We start from the raw sequence: 15,012 nt of genomic DNA on the forward strand, positions 1-15,012 counted from the left end.
ACCCACACTGGGAGCACTGTGCACAGTTCCTGTCTCTATATCCCTCAGTTAGACCTACACTGGGAGCACTGTGCACAGTTCCTGTCTCTATATCCCTCAGTCAGACCCACACTGGGAGCACTGTGCACAGTTCCTGTCTCTATATCCCTCAGTTAGACCCACACTGGGAGCACTGTGCACAGTTCCTGTCTCTATATCCCTCAGTTAGACCCACACTGGGAGCACTGTGCACAGTTCCTGTCTCTATATCCCTCAGTCAGACCCACACTGGGAGCACTGTGCCCAGTTCCGGTCTCTATATCCCTCAGTCAGACCCACACTGGGAGCACTGTGCAGAGTTCCGGTCTCTATATCCCTCAGTCAGACCCACACTGGGAGCACTGTGCACAGTTCCTGTCCCTATATCCCTCAGTCAGACCCACACTGGGAGCACTGTGCACAGTTCCGGTCTCTATATCCCTCAGTCAGACCCACACTGGGAGCACTGTGCACAGTTCCTGTCTCTATATCCCTCAGTCAGACCCACACTGGGAGCACTGTGCACAGTTCCGGTCTCTATATCCCTCAGTCAGACCCACACTGGGAGCACTGTGCACAGTTCCTGTCCCTATATCCCTCAGTCAGACCCACACTGGGAGCACTGTGCACAGTTCCTGTCTCTATATCCCTCAGTCAGACCCACACTGGGAGCACTGTGCACAGTTCCTGTCTCTATATCCCTCAGTTAGACCCACACTGGGAGCACTGTGCACAGTTCCGGTCTCTATATCCCTCAGTCAGACCCACACTGGGAGCGCTGTGCAAAGTTCCAGTCTCCGTATTCCTCAGTCAGACCCACACTGGGAGCACTGTGCACAGTTCCGGTCTCCGTATCCCTCAGTCAGACCCACACTGGGAGCACTGTGCACAGTTCCGGTCTCTATATCCCTCAGTCAGACCCACACTGGGAGCACTGTGCACAGTTCCGGTCTCTATATCCCTCAGTTAGACCCACACTGGGAGCACTGTGCACAGTTCCGGTCTCTATATCCCTCAGTTAGACCCACACTGGGAGCACTGTGCACTGTTCCTGTCTCTATATCCCTCAGTCAGACCCACACTGGGAGCACTGTGCACAGTTCCTGTCTCTATATCCCTCAGTCAGACCCACACTGGGAGCACTGTGCACAGTTCCGGTCTCTATATCCCTCAGTCAGACCCACACTGGGAGCACTGTGCACAGTTCCGGTCTCTATATCCCTCAGTCAGACCCACACTGGGAGCACTGTGCACAGTTCCGGTCTCTATATCCCTCAGTCAGACCCACACTGGGAGCAGCCCCCACCACATCCTCTGGCAGCTCTTTCCACACACGTACCACCCTCTGGGTGAAAAGACCGCTTCTTAGGTCCCTTTCCCCTCTCTATGCCCCTCTAGTTCTGGACTCCCCCACCCCAGGGGGAAAAGTCTTTGTCTATTTACCCTCTCCATGCCCCTCATGATTTTATAAACCTCTATAAGGTCACCCCTCAGCCTCCGACGCTCGAGGGAATACAGCCCCAGCCTGTTCAGCCTCTCCCTGTAGCTCAGTCCCTCCATCCCTGGCAACATCCTTGTAAATCTTTTCTGAACCCTTTCACAACATCTTTCCGATAGGAAGGAGACCAGAATTGCACACGATATTCCAACAGTGACCTAACCAATGTCCTGTACAGCCACAACATGACCCTCCTAGCTCCTGTACTCAATACTCTTGACTGATAAACATGTTGCCTGATGCATTGGAAAGTTCGAATGTGAGTCTGGCACATCCTACATCACCCCCACCACGGATCTCGGTGTCCAAATACACTGATCCCTGAAATTTGCCACCCAGGTTGATCGGGTCTTTAAGAGGGCGTACGGTATGTTAGCTTTTCGAGTCACAGAGAGGTACAGCACGGAAACAGGCCCTTCGGCCCAACCCGTCCACGCCGACTGGATACCGCACCCCACTCTAGTCCCACCTGCCAGCACCCGGCCCGTATCCCTCCAAACCCTTCCTCCTGTTCGCAATTTATCGGGATAGGGATTGAGTTGCGGAACCATGGGGTCACGCTGCAGCTGTGCTAAAGTCTGGTGCGGCCGCACTTGGAGAATGAGCGTGCATTTCTGGTCACCCGGAAGGAGGTGGAGGATTTGGGGAAGGGCCCAGTGAGATTTCCCAGGATGTTGCCTGGTGTGGAAGGGTAGGCCTTCTGGGGAAAGGCCGAGGGACTCCAGGCTGTTTTCATCAGAGGGAAGAAGGTTGAGAGGTGACCAAATTAAGACGCAGAAGATAATCAGAGGGTTAGAGAGGGTGGGCCTTTCTCCTCGGGTGGTGAAGCTAGCACGAGGGGACCTAGATTTAAACTGAGGGGTGAGAGAGAAAGGACTGATCTCAGAGGACTCGCCAACGTTAAGGATAAATAAATGACCATTGGGTAAAGATATGGATGAAAATGTGAGACACAAAGTTGGCTCACTGCAGTAATTTCCGTCCGAGACAAGATCTGAATCAGTCGTGTCATTTATTTCACACGTGCAAGTGGGTGCGATGTCCACAAGGCAGGGACAAAACACACACCGAATTCAACAAATACACAATATCTATGTAAATTGGTTCCTTTTTTTAGCTGAAAATGTGTTGCTGGTTAAAGCACAGCAGGTTAGGATGCTGCCTGACCTGCTGTGCTTTAACCAGCAACACATTTTCAGCTCCGATCTCCAGCATCTGCAGACCTCACTTTTTATCCTTTTTTTTATCCCATTGCTCCCCTCCATTTCCATCTTCCACTTCTCTTTGTGGGCGGCACGGTGGCACATGCGGGCGGCACGGTGGCACATGCGGGCGGCACGGTGGCACATGTGGGCGGCACGGTGGCACATGTGGGCGGCACGGTGGCACATGCGGGCGGCACGGTGGCACATGTGGGCGGCACGGTGGCACATGTGGGCGGCACGGTGGCACATGTGGGTGGCACGGTGGCACAGTGGTTAGCACTGCTGCCTCAGAGCGCCTGAGACCCGGGTTCAATTCCCGCCTCGGGTGACTGACTGTGTGGAGTTTGCACGTTCTCCCCGTGTCTGTGTGGGTTTCCTCCCACAGTCACAAAGATGTGTGGGTCAGGGTGAATTGGCCATACTAAATTGCCCGTAGTGTTAGGTAAGGGGGTAAATGTATGGGTGGGTGGTGGGTCGGTGTGGACTTGTTGGGCTGAAGGGCCTGTTTCCACACTGTAAGGAATCTAACCACACTGATCCCTATGACCCTTCTAATTGGGGTTTATACCTACTGTGCAAGTTATTCTGGCTTAACCTACATCCTCACAGCCCCGAATCGATTTGTCTGTAACATCCACCATTGTTTTGCAGTCATACTATTTTAGCGAATACACTAAAAAACTGTGCATTTCCTCCACATAGTCTCCATTCTTGTTGACTCAGCTCTTGGGTAAAATACTTACACACTGGTGTGAGTTTATTTACCCTACATAAGTCACTATCATTGCAGAAGTAACACTGCTTTACCTCTATCCCACAGTAGGTTAGATGGGCTTCTAATTGGTTGCATTGGGCACATTGAGGGCCGAATGGCCTGGACTGTGCTGCAATGTTCTGTATCCGCCAGGGGGCGGCGACAATGGGTCATTCATTCAGCACAGGCTCAGCCAATCAGAGAGAGGGAGAGCCAGCCGGCGGCCGGCAGGTGAGACATGCGCAGTGACGGTACCGGCGGCCGGCAAGTGAGACATGCGCACTAACCATACCGGCGGCCGGCAGCTGAGACACGCGCAATGGGGGAGCCGGCGGCCGGCCGTATACAATTCTGACATGCGCAGTAACCGTTTCTATGGGCCGGCCAGCGGGTCGGCGGCGGCGTAGGGTGGGAACATGCGCAGTGATGGTGTCGGCGGCCGGCGCTCGAGTCATGCGCGGTGAACACGCCGGCGGCCGGAAGGGGTGGAAAGAGCGACATGAGCCGGAACCGTGGGCGGCCGCCGGCATGCGAGGCATGCGCCGTGGGCGTACCGGCGGCCGGCATGGCGGACATGCGCCGTGAGCTTGTCTGCGGTCGGATGCGCGGGGATGGCGGGAGGCGTTCCTGGCGGCCCGGCTGCAGGGCATGCGCAGTGACGGTGGCGGCGGCGGCGGCCGGCAATGGGTACATGCGCAGTCAGGGGACCGGCGGCCGGCGGGTGAGGCATGCGCGCGGTGACGGTGCCGGAGGGGGAAGAGCATGCGCAGTGACGGCCGGGAGAAGATGGCGCCGGCAAGGAAACAGAAATGTCGGTGCGTCACAAAATTATTATTTACCCCCCACCCCCCCACACCCCCCTCCCCCACCCCCCCCCACCCCCCACAACCCCCTCCCCCACCCCCCCCACCCCCCACAACACCCCCTCCCCCCCCCCCACCACCCCCTCCCCCACCCCCCCACCCCCCACAACCCCCTCCCCCACCCCCCCACCCCCCACAACCCCCCTCCCCCACCCCCCCACCCCCCACAACCCCCCACCCCCACAACCCCCCCCCCCACCCCCCCCCCCACCCCCCCACCCCCCACAACCCCCCCCCCCACCCCCCCACCCCCACAACCCCCCACCCCCCACAACCCCCTCCCCCTCCCCCCACCACCCCCCTCCCCCCCCCCCCACCCCCCCACCCCCCACAACCCCCCTCCCCCTCCCCCCACAACCCCCCTCCCCCACCCCCCCACCCCCCACAACCCCCTCCCCCCACCCCCCCACCCCCCCACAACCCCCTCCCCCACCCCCCCCCCCCCCACAACCCCCCACCCCCACAACCCCCTCCCCCCACCCCCACACAACCCCCTCCCCCCAACCCCACACAACCCCCCTCCCCCAACCCCCACAACCCCCCCCCCCCCCCAACCCCCACAACCCCCCCCCCCCAAATATACCCCCCACCCACCCCACCCACCCCCCCCCCCCCCCAAACCCCCCCCCCACCCCCCCCACAACCCCCTCCCCCACCCCCCCACAACCCCCACCCCCACCCCCCACAACCCCCCCCCCAACCCCCACAACCCCCTCCCCCCCAAATATACCCCCCACCCCCCCCACCCCCCCCCCCTCCCCCTCCCCACCCCCTCCCCCTCCCCCTCCCCCCCCACCCACCCCCTCCCCACCCCCCCTCCCCCCACAACCCCCCCCCACCCCCCCACAACCCCCTCCCCCCACCCCCCCCACAACCCCCCCCCCCACCCCCACCCACAACCCCCTCCCCCACCCCCCACAACCCCCTCCCCCAACCCCCACAACCCCCTCCCCCACCCCCACCAAATATACCCCCCACCCCCCTCCAACCCCCCCTCCCCCACCCCCATTCCCCTCCCCCACCCCCCATTCCCCTCTCGCCCCACCCCACCCCCTTCCCCAAACCCCTCCCCCCCAACCCCAAACCCCCCCATCCGGACTCCCCCCCTCCCCCCCCCCAAACCCCGAGCCCCCAACCACACTCCTTGCAAACCTCAAAGCCCCCCCTCCCCTGCCCACGGCCCTCCCCCCACCCCGGTCTGACTGCTGCCTCCTGTTGGTGTGATTCAGGTTTTCGGATCTGCTCCGGGATAAACCGCTCCGAACCTCCTGGGAGGTGAAGATGGCGATGAAGAGGGAGCGCGTCGCAGTGAGGGAGCTGGCTCAGCGGCTACACGGGGACCGAGTGAGGGCCAAGGAGGTGAGGGGGCGCTCATCACCGTCCCCACCCCCCATCCCCCACCCAGCATCATCTCCCCCCATCCCCCACACTCACCCAACACCATCGGGGACCCCTTCACCATCTCCCCCCATCCCCCACACTCACCCAACACCATCGGGGACCCCTTCACCATCCTCCCCCCATCCCCCCACACTCACCCAACACCATCGGGGACCCCTTCACCATCTCCCCCCATCCCCCACACCCACCCAACACCATCGGGGACCCCTTCACCATCTCCCCCCATCCCCCCACACTCACCCAACACCATCGGGGACCCCTTCCCCATCTCCCCCCATCCCCACACTCACCCAACACCATTGGGGACCCCTTCACCATCTCCCCCCATCCCCACACTCACCCAACACCATCGGGGACCCCTTCACCATCCTCCCCACCCCTTTACCCCCTTCACCCTGCTCTGTTTCGCCCCACCCGCACTCCTCCACTCGCGCCCCCTCCTCCAGACTAAGGATGCGATGAAATGTGTGGCCCTCCATGAGATCGGGTGAGAGGGTGTGGAGTCCGAGAGGGTGGAGGCAAAAAACCAACCCCACCTTGGGGGTTATGTGCTGCCCTCCCGGCAGTGGTCAGGGCCCAGGGCACTGGATGTCCCTTTGGTGGGATACGGACCGGCTGCTGAGACTAGATTGGCTTGGGATATCTGGCCAGGGTTGGACCGAAGGGTGTGTTTCCGTGTGGTACATCCCCATGCCCGGGTACGTCAGAAAGGCCCGGTCACGGTAATCATGAAGGGGGACATGGATGAGGAAACGGGATGGATGGATAATGTCGCTGGTGGATCCAAACAGAGGGAATTCACCGAATGCTTGCAGGATGGCTCTTTGGGAACAGCTTGTGATGGAGCCGTGTTGTATGTTGAGCCGGATTTTATCCAAGATGTTAAAGTCAAGGAGCACTCAGCAGGCAGCGATCATAACACGGTCGAGTTCAGTCTGCAGTCTGAAAGGGAAACAGCAAAATTGGATGTAATGGCGTTACAGTGAAATCAAGGTGATTACAGGGGCGTGAGAGGGGGGCTGACGAACCTAGAGGGGAAGACAGTAGGACAACAGTGACAGGAGTTTCTGGGTGTAATTGAGGAGGCAGTACAGAGGTACATCCCAAAGAAAAGAAAGATTATCTGGGATGGGCGAGGGGGTGGGCAGGGGGGAGTTAGACAGCCCTGGCTGACACAGGAAGGTAGGAAATGTATCACAGAAAAAGAGAGAGCCTATCAGGGCAGCACGGTGGCTCAGTGGTTAGCACTGCTGCCTCACAGCAGCCAGACACCCGAGTTCGATCCCACCCTCGGGCGACTGGCTGTGTGGAGTTTCCATTCTCGTTTCCCCCCCCACTCACCCACCCACCCAAGTCTGCGTGGGTTTCCTCTGGGCACTTTGGTTTCCTCCCACAGTCCCAAAGATGTGCCGTTCAGGTGAATTGGCCGTGGGAAATAGTCCCATAGTGTTAGGTGTTGGGTGGGGTTACTCTTCGGAGGGTCGGTGTGGACTGGGTCGGGCCGAAGGGCCTGTTTCCACACTGTAGGGAATCTAATCCGAAACAGCCAAGAGCACCGGGAAATCAGAAGTTTGGGAAGGCTACAGAAACAAATAGACGATAACAACAGGAGGAATGCGGAAGGAGAGGATCAAATATGAAGGTAGGCTAGCCAGTAATATTGGAAATGATTGTAAAAGTTTCTTTCAATATCTAAGAAACAAACAAGAGGCAAAAGTAGAGATTGGGCCACTTCAAACTGACGCAGGAAGCCTAGTGCAGGGAGGTAAGGAAATAGCTGAAGAGATTAATAAATACTTTGCGTCAGTCTTCACAGTGGAAGACACGAGTAATATCCCAACAGTTAAGGAGAGTCAAGGGGCAGAGAGTTGAGTATGGTGGCCATTACAAAAACAGAAAGGGCTAGAAAAGCTAAAAGGTCGAAAGATCGATAAATCTCCTGGCCCCGACTGTCTACACCCTCGGGTCCTGAGGGAGGTGGCTGAGGAAATAGCGGAGCCAATGGCTGTGATCTGTCAAAAGTCACCGGAGTGAGGGGAAGTCCCAGATGGTGGGGGAATCGCTGTTGTAACCCCCTTGTTCAAGAAAGGTTCAAGTCAAGAGATGGAAAATTATAGGCCGATTAGGTAAAATTCCAGAATCCATTGTTCAGGATGAGGTTTCTAAATTCTTGGAAGTGCAGGGTTGGATTAGAGCAAGTCAGCATGGATTTAGTAAGGGGAGGTCATGTCTGACAAACCTGTTAGAATTCTTTGAAGAGGTGACAGGTACGTTAGACCAGGGAAACCCAGTGGATGTGGTCTATCTAGACTTCCAAGAGGCCTTTGATAAGGTGCCACATGGGAGACTGCTGAGCAAGGTGAGGGCCCATGGTGTTCGAGGTGAGCGACTGGCAGGGATTGAGGATTGGCTGTCTGACAGAAAACAGAGAGTTGGGATAAAAGGTTCTTTTCCAGAATGGCAGCCGGTGATGAAATATTGGTTCGGCCGCATTTAGAATACTGTGTGCAGTTCTGGGCGCCATGTTCCCAAAAGGATGTGGACGCTTTGGAGAGGGCGCAGGGAAGGTTTACGAGGATGTTGCCTGGTATGGAAGGTGCTAGCTATGAAGAGAGGTTGAGTAGGTTAGGTTTATTTTCACAAGGAGAAAGGAGATTGAGGGCAGACCTGATTGAGGTTTATAAAATCCCGAAGGGGGGATAGAGAGCAGCTTTTCCCCAGGGTGAAGGATTCAATAACGAGAGGTCACGCTCTCAAGGTGAGAGGTGGAAGGTTTAAGGGGGGATACACGTGGCAAGTACTTCACACACAGAGGGTGGTGGGCGTTTGGAACGCGTTGCCAGCAGAGGTGGGAGAGGCAGGCACGGTAGATTCATTGAAGATGAATCTGGACAGATGTGTGAGTAGGTGGGGAGCAGAGGGATACAGATGGTTAGGAATTGGCCGGCAGGGTCAGACGGTGGATTTGGAACAGCTCAGGCTTGGAGCGCCCGGAAATTTTCTTTGTTTCCTTTGACAAGTGGTGTCCCGCAGGGTTCATTGTTCCCTTTATACATCAGTGCTCTGGATGAAGGGACTGGGGGCATTCTGGTGAAGTTTGCCGATGACATGGAGTTGGGTGGACAGGAGGTGGGGAGGCTGCAGAAGGATCTAGCGCAGCAGGTCAGGGGCAGCATCCAAGGAACAGGAGACTCGACGGTTCGGGCAGGAACCCTTCCTTCATTCCTGAAGAAGGGCTCCTGCCCGAAACGTCGATTCTCCTGCTCCTTGGATGCTGCCCCTGACCTGCTGCGCTTTAACCAGCAACACATTCTCAGCTCTGATCTCCAGCATCTGCAGTCCTCACTTTTTACTCTGCAGTGTGAGGAAACAGGCCCTTCAGCCCAACAAGTCCATCTTGACCCTCCGAAGGGCAACCCACCCAGACCCATTATCCCGAACTAATCGCCGAACACTACAAGGGGCAATTTGGTCAGCTCAGCCCACCCTGACCTGCACATCGTTTGGACTGTGGGAGGAAACCCACACAGACACGGGAGTGACAGGGGTGGGACCGTGCGAACTGCACACACACAGTCGCCTGTAGGATAGGGCCTGACATCTGATGAATGGCTCAGGATGCTGGCGTCGTATTGATTCGAGTTGAGAAGGTGGAAGGGAGATGGAAGACGAGCTGACCAGGTAATGCAGGGGCTTAGAAAGGGTGGGGAGTTTTGTTTCTGTCAGGCAGGGAGATGAGGACTCGTGGGCACAGCCTTGGAATGAGAGGGTGGGGGGGAATTAAAAACAGAAATGAGGAGAGCCATTTCTTCAGGCAGAGCGTGGTGGGTCTGTGGGGATTCGTTGCCCTGGAGCTCAGTGAGGGCGGGGAGGTTAAATGTCTGCAAGGAGTTGGTGAAGGGGTGAAGGGGAGAGTGGCGTTGAAGTGCCCATCAGACCGGGTTGAATGTTGGCGGGGATGAGGTGGGCGAAATGGCCTTAGTTCCACTCCTATGTCTGAGGATCTAACAAACCCCCACCTCCTCCACACCCCCCCCTCACTCCCTCACACCCCCCACCTCCCCAACACACCCTCACACATCCCCCCTCACTCCCCCACACCCCCGACCTCCCCCACACCCCCTCACCCCCCCCACACCCCCTCACACATCCCCCCCCTCACTCCCTCACAGCCCCACTCCCCCACACCACCTCACCACCCAGACACCCCCTCACCCCTCACACATCCCCCCCTCACTCCCTCACACCCTCGACCTCCCCCACACCACCTCACCACCCAGACACACCCTCACCCCCCACACAGCCCCACACTCCCTCACCCCACTCCCGCACTGCCCCTCACCCTCCCCACTACCACACTCCCCCACTCCCACACCCCACCCCCACTCCCTCAACCACCTCTCCCCCCCTCCCCACTCACTGACCATCCCCATGTCCCCCCCTCCACCCTCACTGACCATCTCGATGTTCCCCCCTCACTGACCATCCCCATGTCCCCCCCCCACTGACCATCCCCATGTCCCCCCCCTCACTGACCATCCCCATGTCTCCCCCTCCCCCCCCACTGACCATCCCCATGCCCCCCCCTCACTGACCATCCCCATATCCCCCTCCCCCCTCACTGACCATCCCCATGCCCCCCCCCACTGACCATCTCCATGTCCCCCCTCCCCCCCTCACTTACCATCCCCATGTCCCCCCTCCCCCCTCACTGACCATCTCCATGTCCCCCCCCCTCGCTGATCATCCCCATGTCCCCCCTCCCCCCTCACTGACCATCTCCATGTCCCCCCCCCACTTACCATCCCCATATCCCCCTCCCCCCTCACTGACCATCCCCATGTCCCCCCCCTCCCCCCCTCACTGACCATCCCCATGTACCCCCCTCCCCCCTCACTGACCATCCCCATGTCCCCCCCCCACTGACCATCTCCATGTCCCCCCCTCACTTACCATCCCCATGTCCCCCCCTCCCCCCTCACTGACCATCCCCATGTCCCCCCTCCCCCCTCACTGACCATCTCCATGTCCCCCCCCTCACTTACCATCCCCATATCCCCCTCCCCCCTCACTGACCATCCCCATGTCCCCCCCTCCCCCCCTCACTGACCATCCCCATGTACCCCCCTCCCCCCTCACTGACCATCCCCATGTCCCCCCCCTCACTGACCATCTCCATGTCCCCCCCTCCCCCCTCACTTACCATCCCCATGTCCCCCCCTCCCCCCTCACTTACCATCCCCATGTCCCCCCCTCCCCCCTCACTTACCACCCCCATGTCCCCCCCTCCCCCTCACTTACCATCCCCATGTCCCCCCCTCCCCCCTCACTGACCATCCCCATGTACCCCCCTCCCCCCTCACTGACCATCCCCATGTCCCCCCCCCCACTGACCATCTCCATGTCCCCCCCCCTCACTTACCATCCCCATGTCCCCCCCTCCCCCCTCACTGGCCATCCCCATGTCCCCCCCCCCCCCTCACTGACCATCTCGATGTCCCCCCCTCCCCCCTCACTGACCATCCCCATGTCCCCCCTCCCCCCCTCACTGACCATCTCCATGTCCCCCCTCCCCCCAGGAGAAGCGACTGAGGCGGGAGGAGAACGAGAGGCGGAGGTTGGTGAACCAGCGCCGAGCCGAGGTGGTGGAGGTGGTGAGTATGATGCCGTTGGGTGGGTTGTGGGGTGGGGTTCACCGCGTACTGCGGCCACTCAGCCTGCCGCTTCTCCCAGGGGCACCCACCCCCTCCTTCACCCTCCCCTCCTCCCCCGCACCCTTCCCCCTCTCTCTCTGTCACCCCGCAACCCCCTCTCTGTGTGTGTGTGTGTCTCTCTCTCTCCCTTCCCCCTCCACCCACCTCTCTCTCTCTCACCCTCTCTCTCTCTCTCTCTCGCTCGCCTCTCTCTCTCTCTCCCGCACTCTCTCTCCCCTCCCTCTCTCACCCTCTCTACCCCCCTCTCTCTCTGTGTGTGTCTCTCTCTCCCTTTCCCCTCCATCTCTCTCTCTCTCCCCCCCTCACCCTGCTACCCCCCCTCTCTCTCTGTGTGTCACTCTCCCTTTCCCCTCCATCTCTCTCTCTCTCCCCCTCCCTCTCTCACCCTGCTACCCCCCTCTCTCTCTGTGTGTCACTCTCCCTTTCCCCTCCCTCCCTCTCTCTCTCCCCCCCCCCATCCCCTCTCTATCTCTCCCCCCTCCCCCTCAGGAAATGTCCAGGCTGACCGTGCCCTCCCTCCTAATTTGGTTTCTCTTTAGCTCACTATCTCTCTCTCACTTCTATCTCTCTTTCCGCACCAAACCCCATCCCTCCCTCCCTCCCTCTCTCTCTCTCTCTCTCTCTCTCTGTCTCACACATGATATCTCTCTGGCATTGTCTCTCTCTCTCTATCTACCTCCTGCCCTCACTCTCTACCTCCCTCTCTCTCTCATCTCCCTCTCCCTCTTTCTATACCTCTCCCCCTTCTAACTCTCCCTCTCTGTGCATTTCTCTCTCTATATATCTTTCTCTCCCCAACTCCCTCCCCCTCTCTCCCTCCCTCACTTACTCCCTCCCTCATTAACTCCCCCTTCCCTCACTAACTCCTTCACCTTCCCTCCCTCCCTCACTTACTTCCTCCCTCATTAACTCCCCCTTCCCTCACTAACTCCTTCCCCCTCCCTCACTTACTCCCTCCCTCATTAACTCCCCCTTCCCTCACTAACTCCTTCCCCCTCCCTCCCTCCCTCACTTACTCCCTTCCTCCCTCACTTACTCCCTCCCTCATTAACTCCCCCTTCCTCACTAACTCCTTCCCACTCCCTCCCTCCCTCACTTACTCCCTCCCTCACTAACTCCTTCCCCCTCTCTCCCTCCCTCCCTTACTCCCTCCCTCATTAACTCCCCCTCCCTCACTAACTCCTTCCCCCTCCCTCCCTCCCTTACTCCCTCCCTCATTAACTCCCCCTTCCCTCACTAACTCCTTCCCACTCCCTCCCTCCCTCACTTACTCCCTCCCTCACTTACTCCCTCCCTCACTAACTCCTTCCCCCTCTCTCCCTCCCTTCCTTACTCCCTCCCTCATTAACTCCCCCTCCCTCACTAACTCCCTCCCTCCCTCCGTCACTAAGAGGAACCTCTCCCAGACCTGTTTGCGCTGTGAGATGATGAAGACGTTGTCGGTTTGGCTCCCTCCTCCTGCAGGTCACCAACCCTGTGAAGATCAAACGGTTGAGGAAGAAGCAGTTGAGGAAGATTGAGAAGCGGGACACGCTGAAGATATTGCAGAAGAACGATCTCAAGAGGCAACAGAAGGCGCTGAAGTCTGGGGAGAACTGAAGAGTGTGTTTGTGACGGTGGGGGTGGTGGAGGGGAGACAGAAGCGAGGGGAGTGAATGGACGCACACGTGCTGAGACAGTGAGAGAGCAGGGAGTGAGAATAACGGCAGGGCGTGTTCACGGTGGTGTTGCTGGCCGCGAGTGTGACTCGGGGTTTGTGAGGAAATGTGGGGTGACTGCTGACAACATCGTTCACTTGTTTTAAACCCGCTGTCTCAGAACCAATCATTATCTCAGTGAGTGGCCGGGAGAACACACACTCACACACACGCACACACGCACACACACACACACGCTCGCTCACACACACACACACACACTCTCTCACACACACACGCACACACACACACACACACACACACACGCTCGCTCACACACACACACACACACACACACACACTCTCACACACACACACACACACACACACACACACACACGCTCGCTCACACCTGTACCACAGTCTCAGGCTTACAATGGCTGCTCAGACAGATAATAAAGGTATTTTGTAAATGTTGTGAGAAGCTGATTTCCGCCCCCCCGTCTCTCTCTCTAACCCAGGGGTCACTGGGCAGTGATCAGGAGCAGGAACCCTGGCTGATTTCCCCCCTCTCTCTCTAACCCAGGGATGACTGGGCAGTGATCAGGAGCAGGAACCCTGGCTGATTTCCCCCCCCTCTCTCTAACCCAGGGATCACTGGGCAGTGATCAGGAGCAGGAACCCTGGCTGATTTCCCCTCTCTCTAACCCAGGGATCACTGGGCAGTGATCAGGAGCAGGAACCCTGGCTGATTTCCCCTCTCTCTGTCTAACCCAGGGATGACTGAACAGTGATCAGGAGCAGGAACCCTGGCTGATGATGCTCCCTCTCTCTCTCGCTCTCTAATCCAGGGATCACTGGGCAGTGATCAGGAGCAGGAACCCTGGCTGATTTCCCCCCTCTCTCTCTCTAACCCAGGGATCACTGGGCAGTGATCAGGAGCAGGAACCCTGGCTGATTTCCCCCCTCTCTCTCTAACCCAGGGATCACTGGGCAGTGATCAGGAACAGGAACCCTGGCTGATTCCCCTTCCTATTTGTAATCCTGGGACCTGTGAACACACTCTGAGAGCTCCCCAAATCCGATCTGTTTGAGTCTGTCTGCCCTCCCCCTGTGCCCTCCTTCTGCCCCTTTGTGAGGTGCCCCTGACCTCACACAATCCCCGTACCCCTGCCCCTCTGTGGAGGGGGGGCTCGGTGCAGTTTCCTCACGGTGTTTCCATTCGTGTCGGTTTCCCACTCGATGATTTCTCGAAGCCTTGTGCTGAGATTCGTGACGGCAGCGAGAGATGGACAGTCTGCCGTGCGGTTACTGTGACGGCGCCGAAAGTGAGTGGCGTTCCCCCTCTCGCACGCGGGCGCGGCCACCCCTTTCCCTGGGGGAGGGAACTGACCGCACCGTTCTGGATGTGGGAGGGTGGGGATCAGCCCCCGAAACTCTGCCCTGCGGCGGCCAGACCCATCCCCGCTCCCCCACCTCGGCCTCTCCCAGGAGTTCTGCTTTCGTTTCGCATCTCCCAGCCTCAGGACGTAGGGGCAGCTGGCGGCCATTCAGCCCCTCCAGCCGGTCAAGGCCCGCCCTCTGATGGGGGTCAGCTCTCCCTCCCCGGCCGCTCAACATATCCCCATTTCGGGCCTTTACTGTTCAGGACCAGCTCCTGGGGTGTGTCCGCAAGGAGGCAGGCGGCCATTCCACCAGCGGCCTTTCTCGAAATGCTGTCCCTTCGTTAACACGTGGCCCAGTGTTTCTCGCCCACCCCTCCGTCCCTAGTTGCCCCCCTCCTGCCGAGAGTGTGGGGAGTGAGCTGCGTTCCTGAACCCTGTGCTGTAGGGGAGCCCCACAGTGTCCCTGAGGGTGGGGATTCCAGGATTCGGACCCAGGGAGGGACGGAGAGGGAGGGGCACTTGGAGGGGGTTGTGATG

General features: G+C 58.9%; 1 protein-coding gene across 1 annotated transcript; it reads left to right on the forward strand.

Moving 5' to 3' along the window:
- Window positions 1-4,229: 4,229 nt before the first annotated feature.
- ccdc86 (coiled-coil domain containing 86) lies at window positions 4,230-13,563 on the forward strand. The gene is made up of 4 exons (XM_060823181.1): window positions 4,230-4,290; window positions 5,568-5,697; window positions 11,319-11,393; window positions 12,918-13,563. Exons 1-4 carry the CDS (start codon window positions 4,238-4,240, stop codon window positions 13,050-13,052), a joined length of 393 nt encoding a protein of 130 aa, XP_060679164.1. The 5' UTR covers window positions 4,230-4,237; the 3' UTR covers window positions 13,053-13,563.
- Window positions 13,564-15,012: the final 1,449 nt, after the last annotated feature.

This window comes from Hemiscyllium ocellatum, unplaced genomic scaffold, assembly GCF_020745735.1.
Source record: "Hemiscyllium ocellatum isolate sHemOce1 unplaced genomic scaffold, sHemOce1.pat.X.cur. scaffold_3795_pat_ctg1, whole genome shotgun sequence".
NCBI classification, from domain to species: Eukaryota; Metazoa; Chordata; class Chondrichthyes; order Orectolobiformes; family Hemiscylliidae; genus Hemiscyllium; species Hemiscyllium ocellatum.

Coding starts and splice junctions, on each gene's coding strand:
- ccdc86 (XM_060823181.1), top strand. CDS start 4,238: ATGCGCAGTGACGGCCGGGAGAAGATGGCGCCGGCAAGGAAACAGAAA. Junction 4,291..5,567: donor GCAAGGAAACAGAAATGTCG/GTGCGTCACAAA, acceptor GGTGTGATTCAG/GTTTTCGGATCTGCTCCGGG. Junction 11,394..12,917: donor GAGCCGAGGTGGTGGAGGTG/GTGAGTATGATG, acceptor CTCCTCCTGCAG/GTCACCAACCCTGTGAAGAT.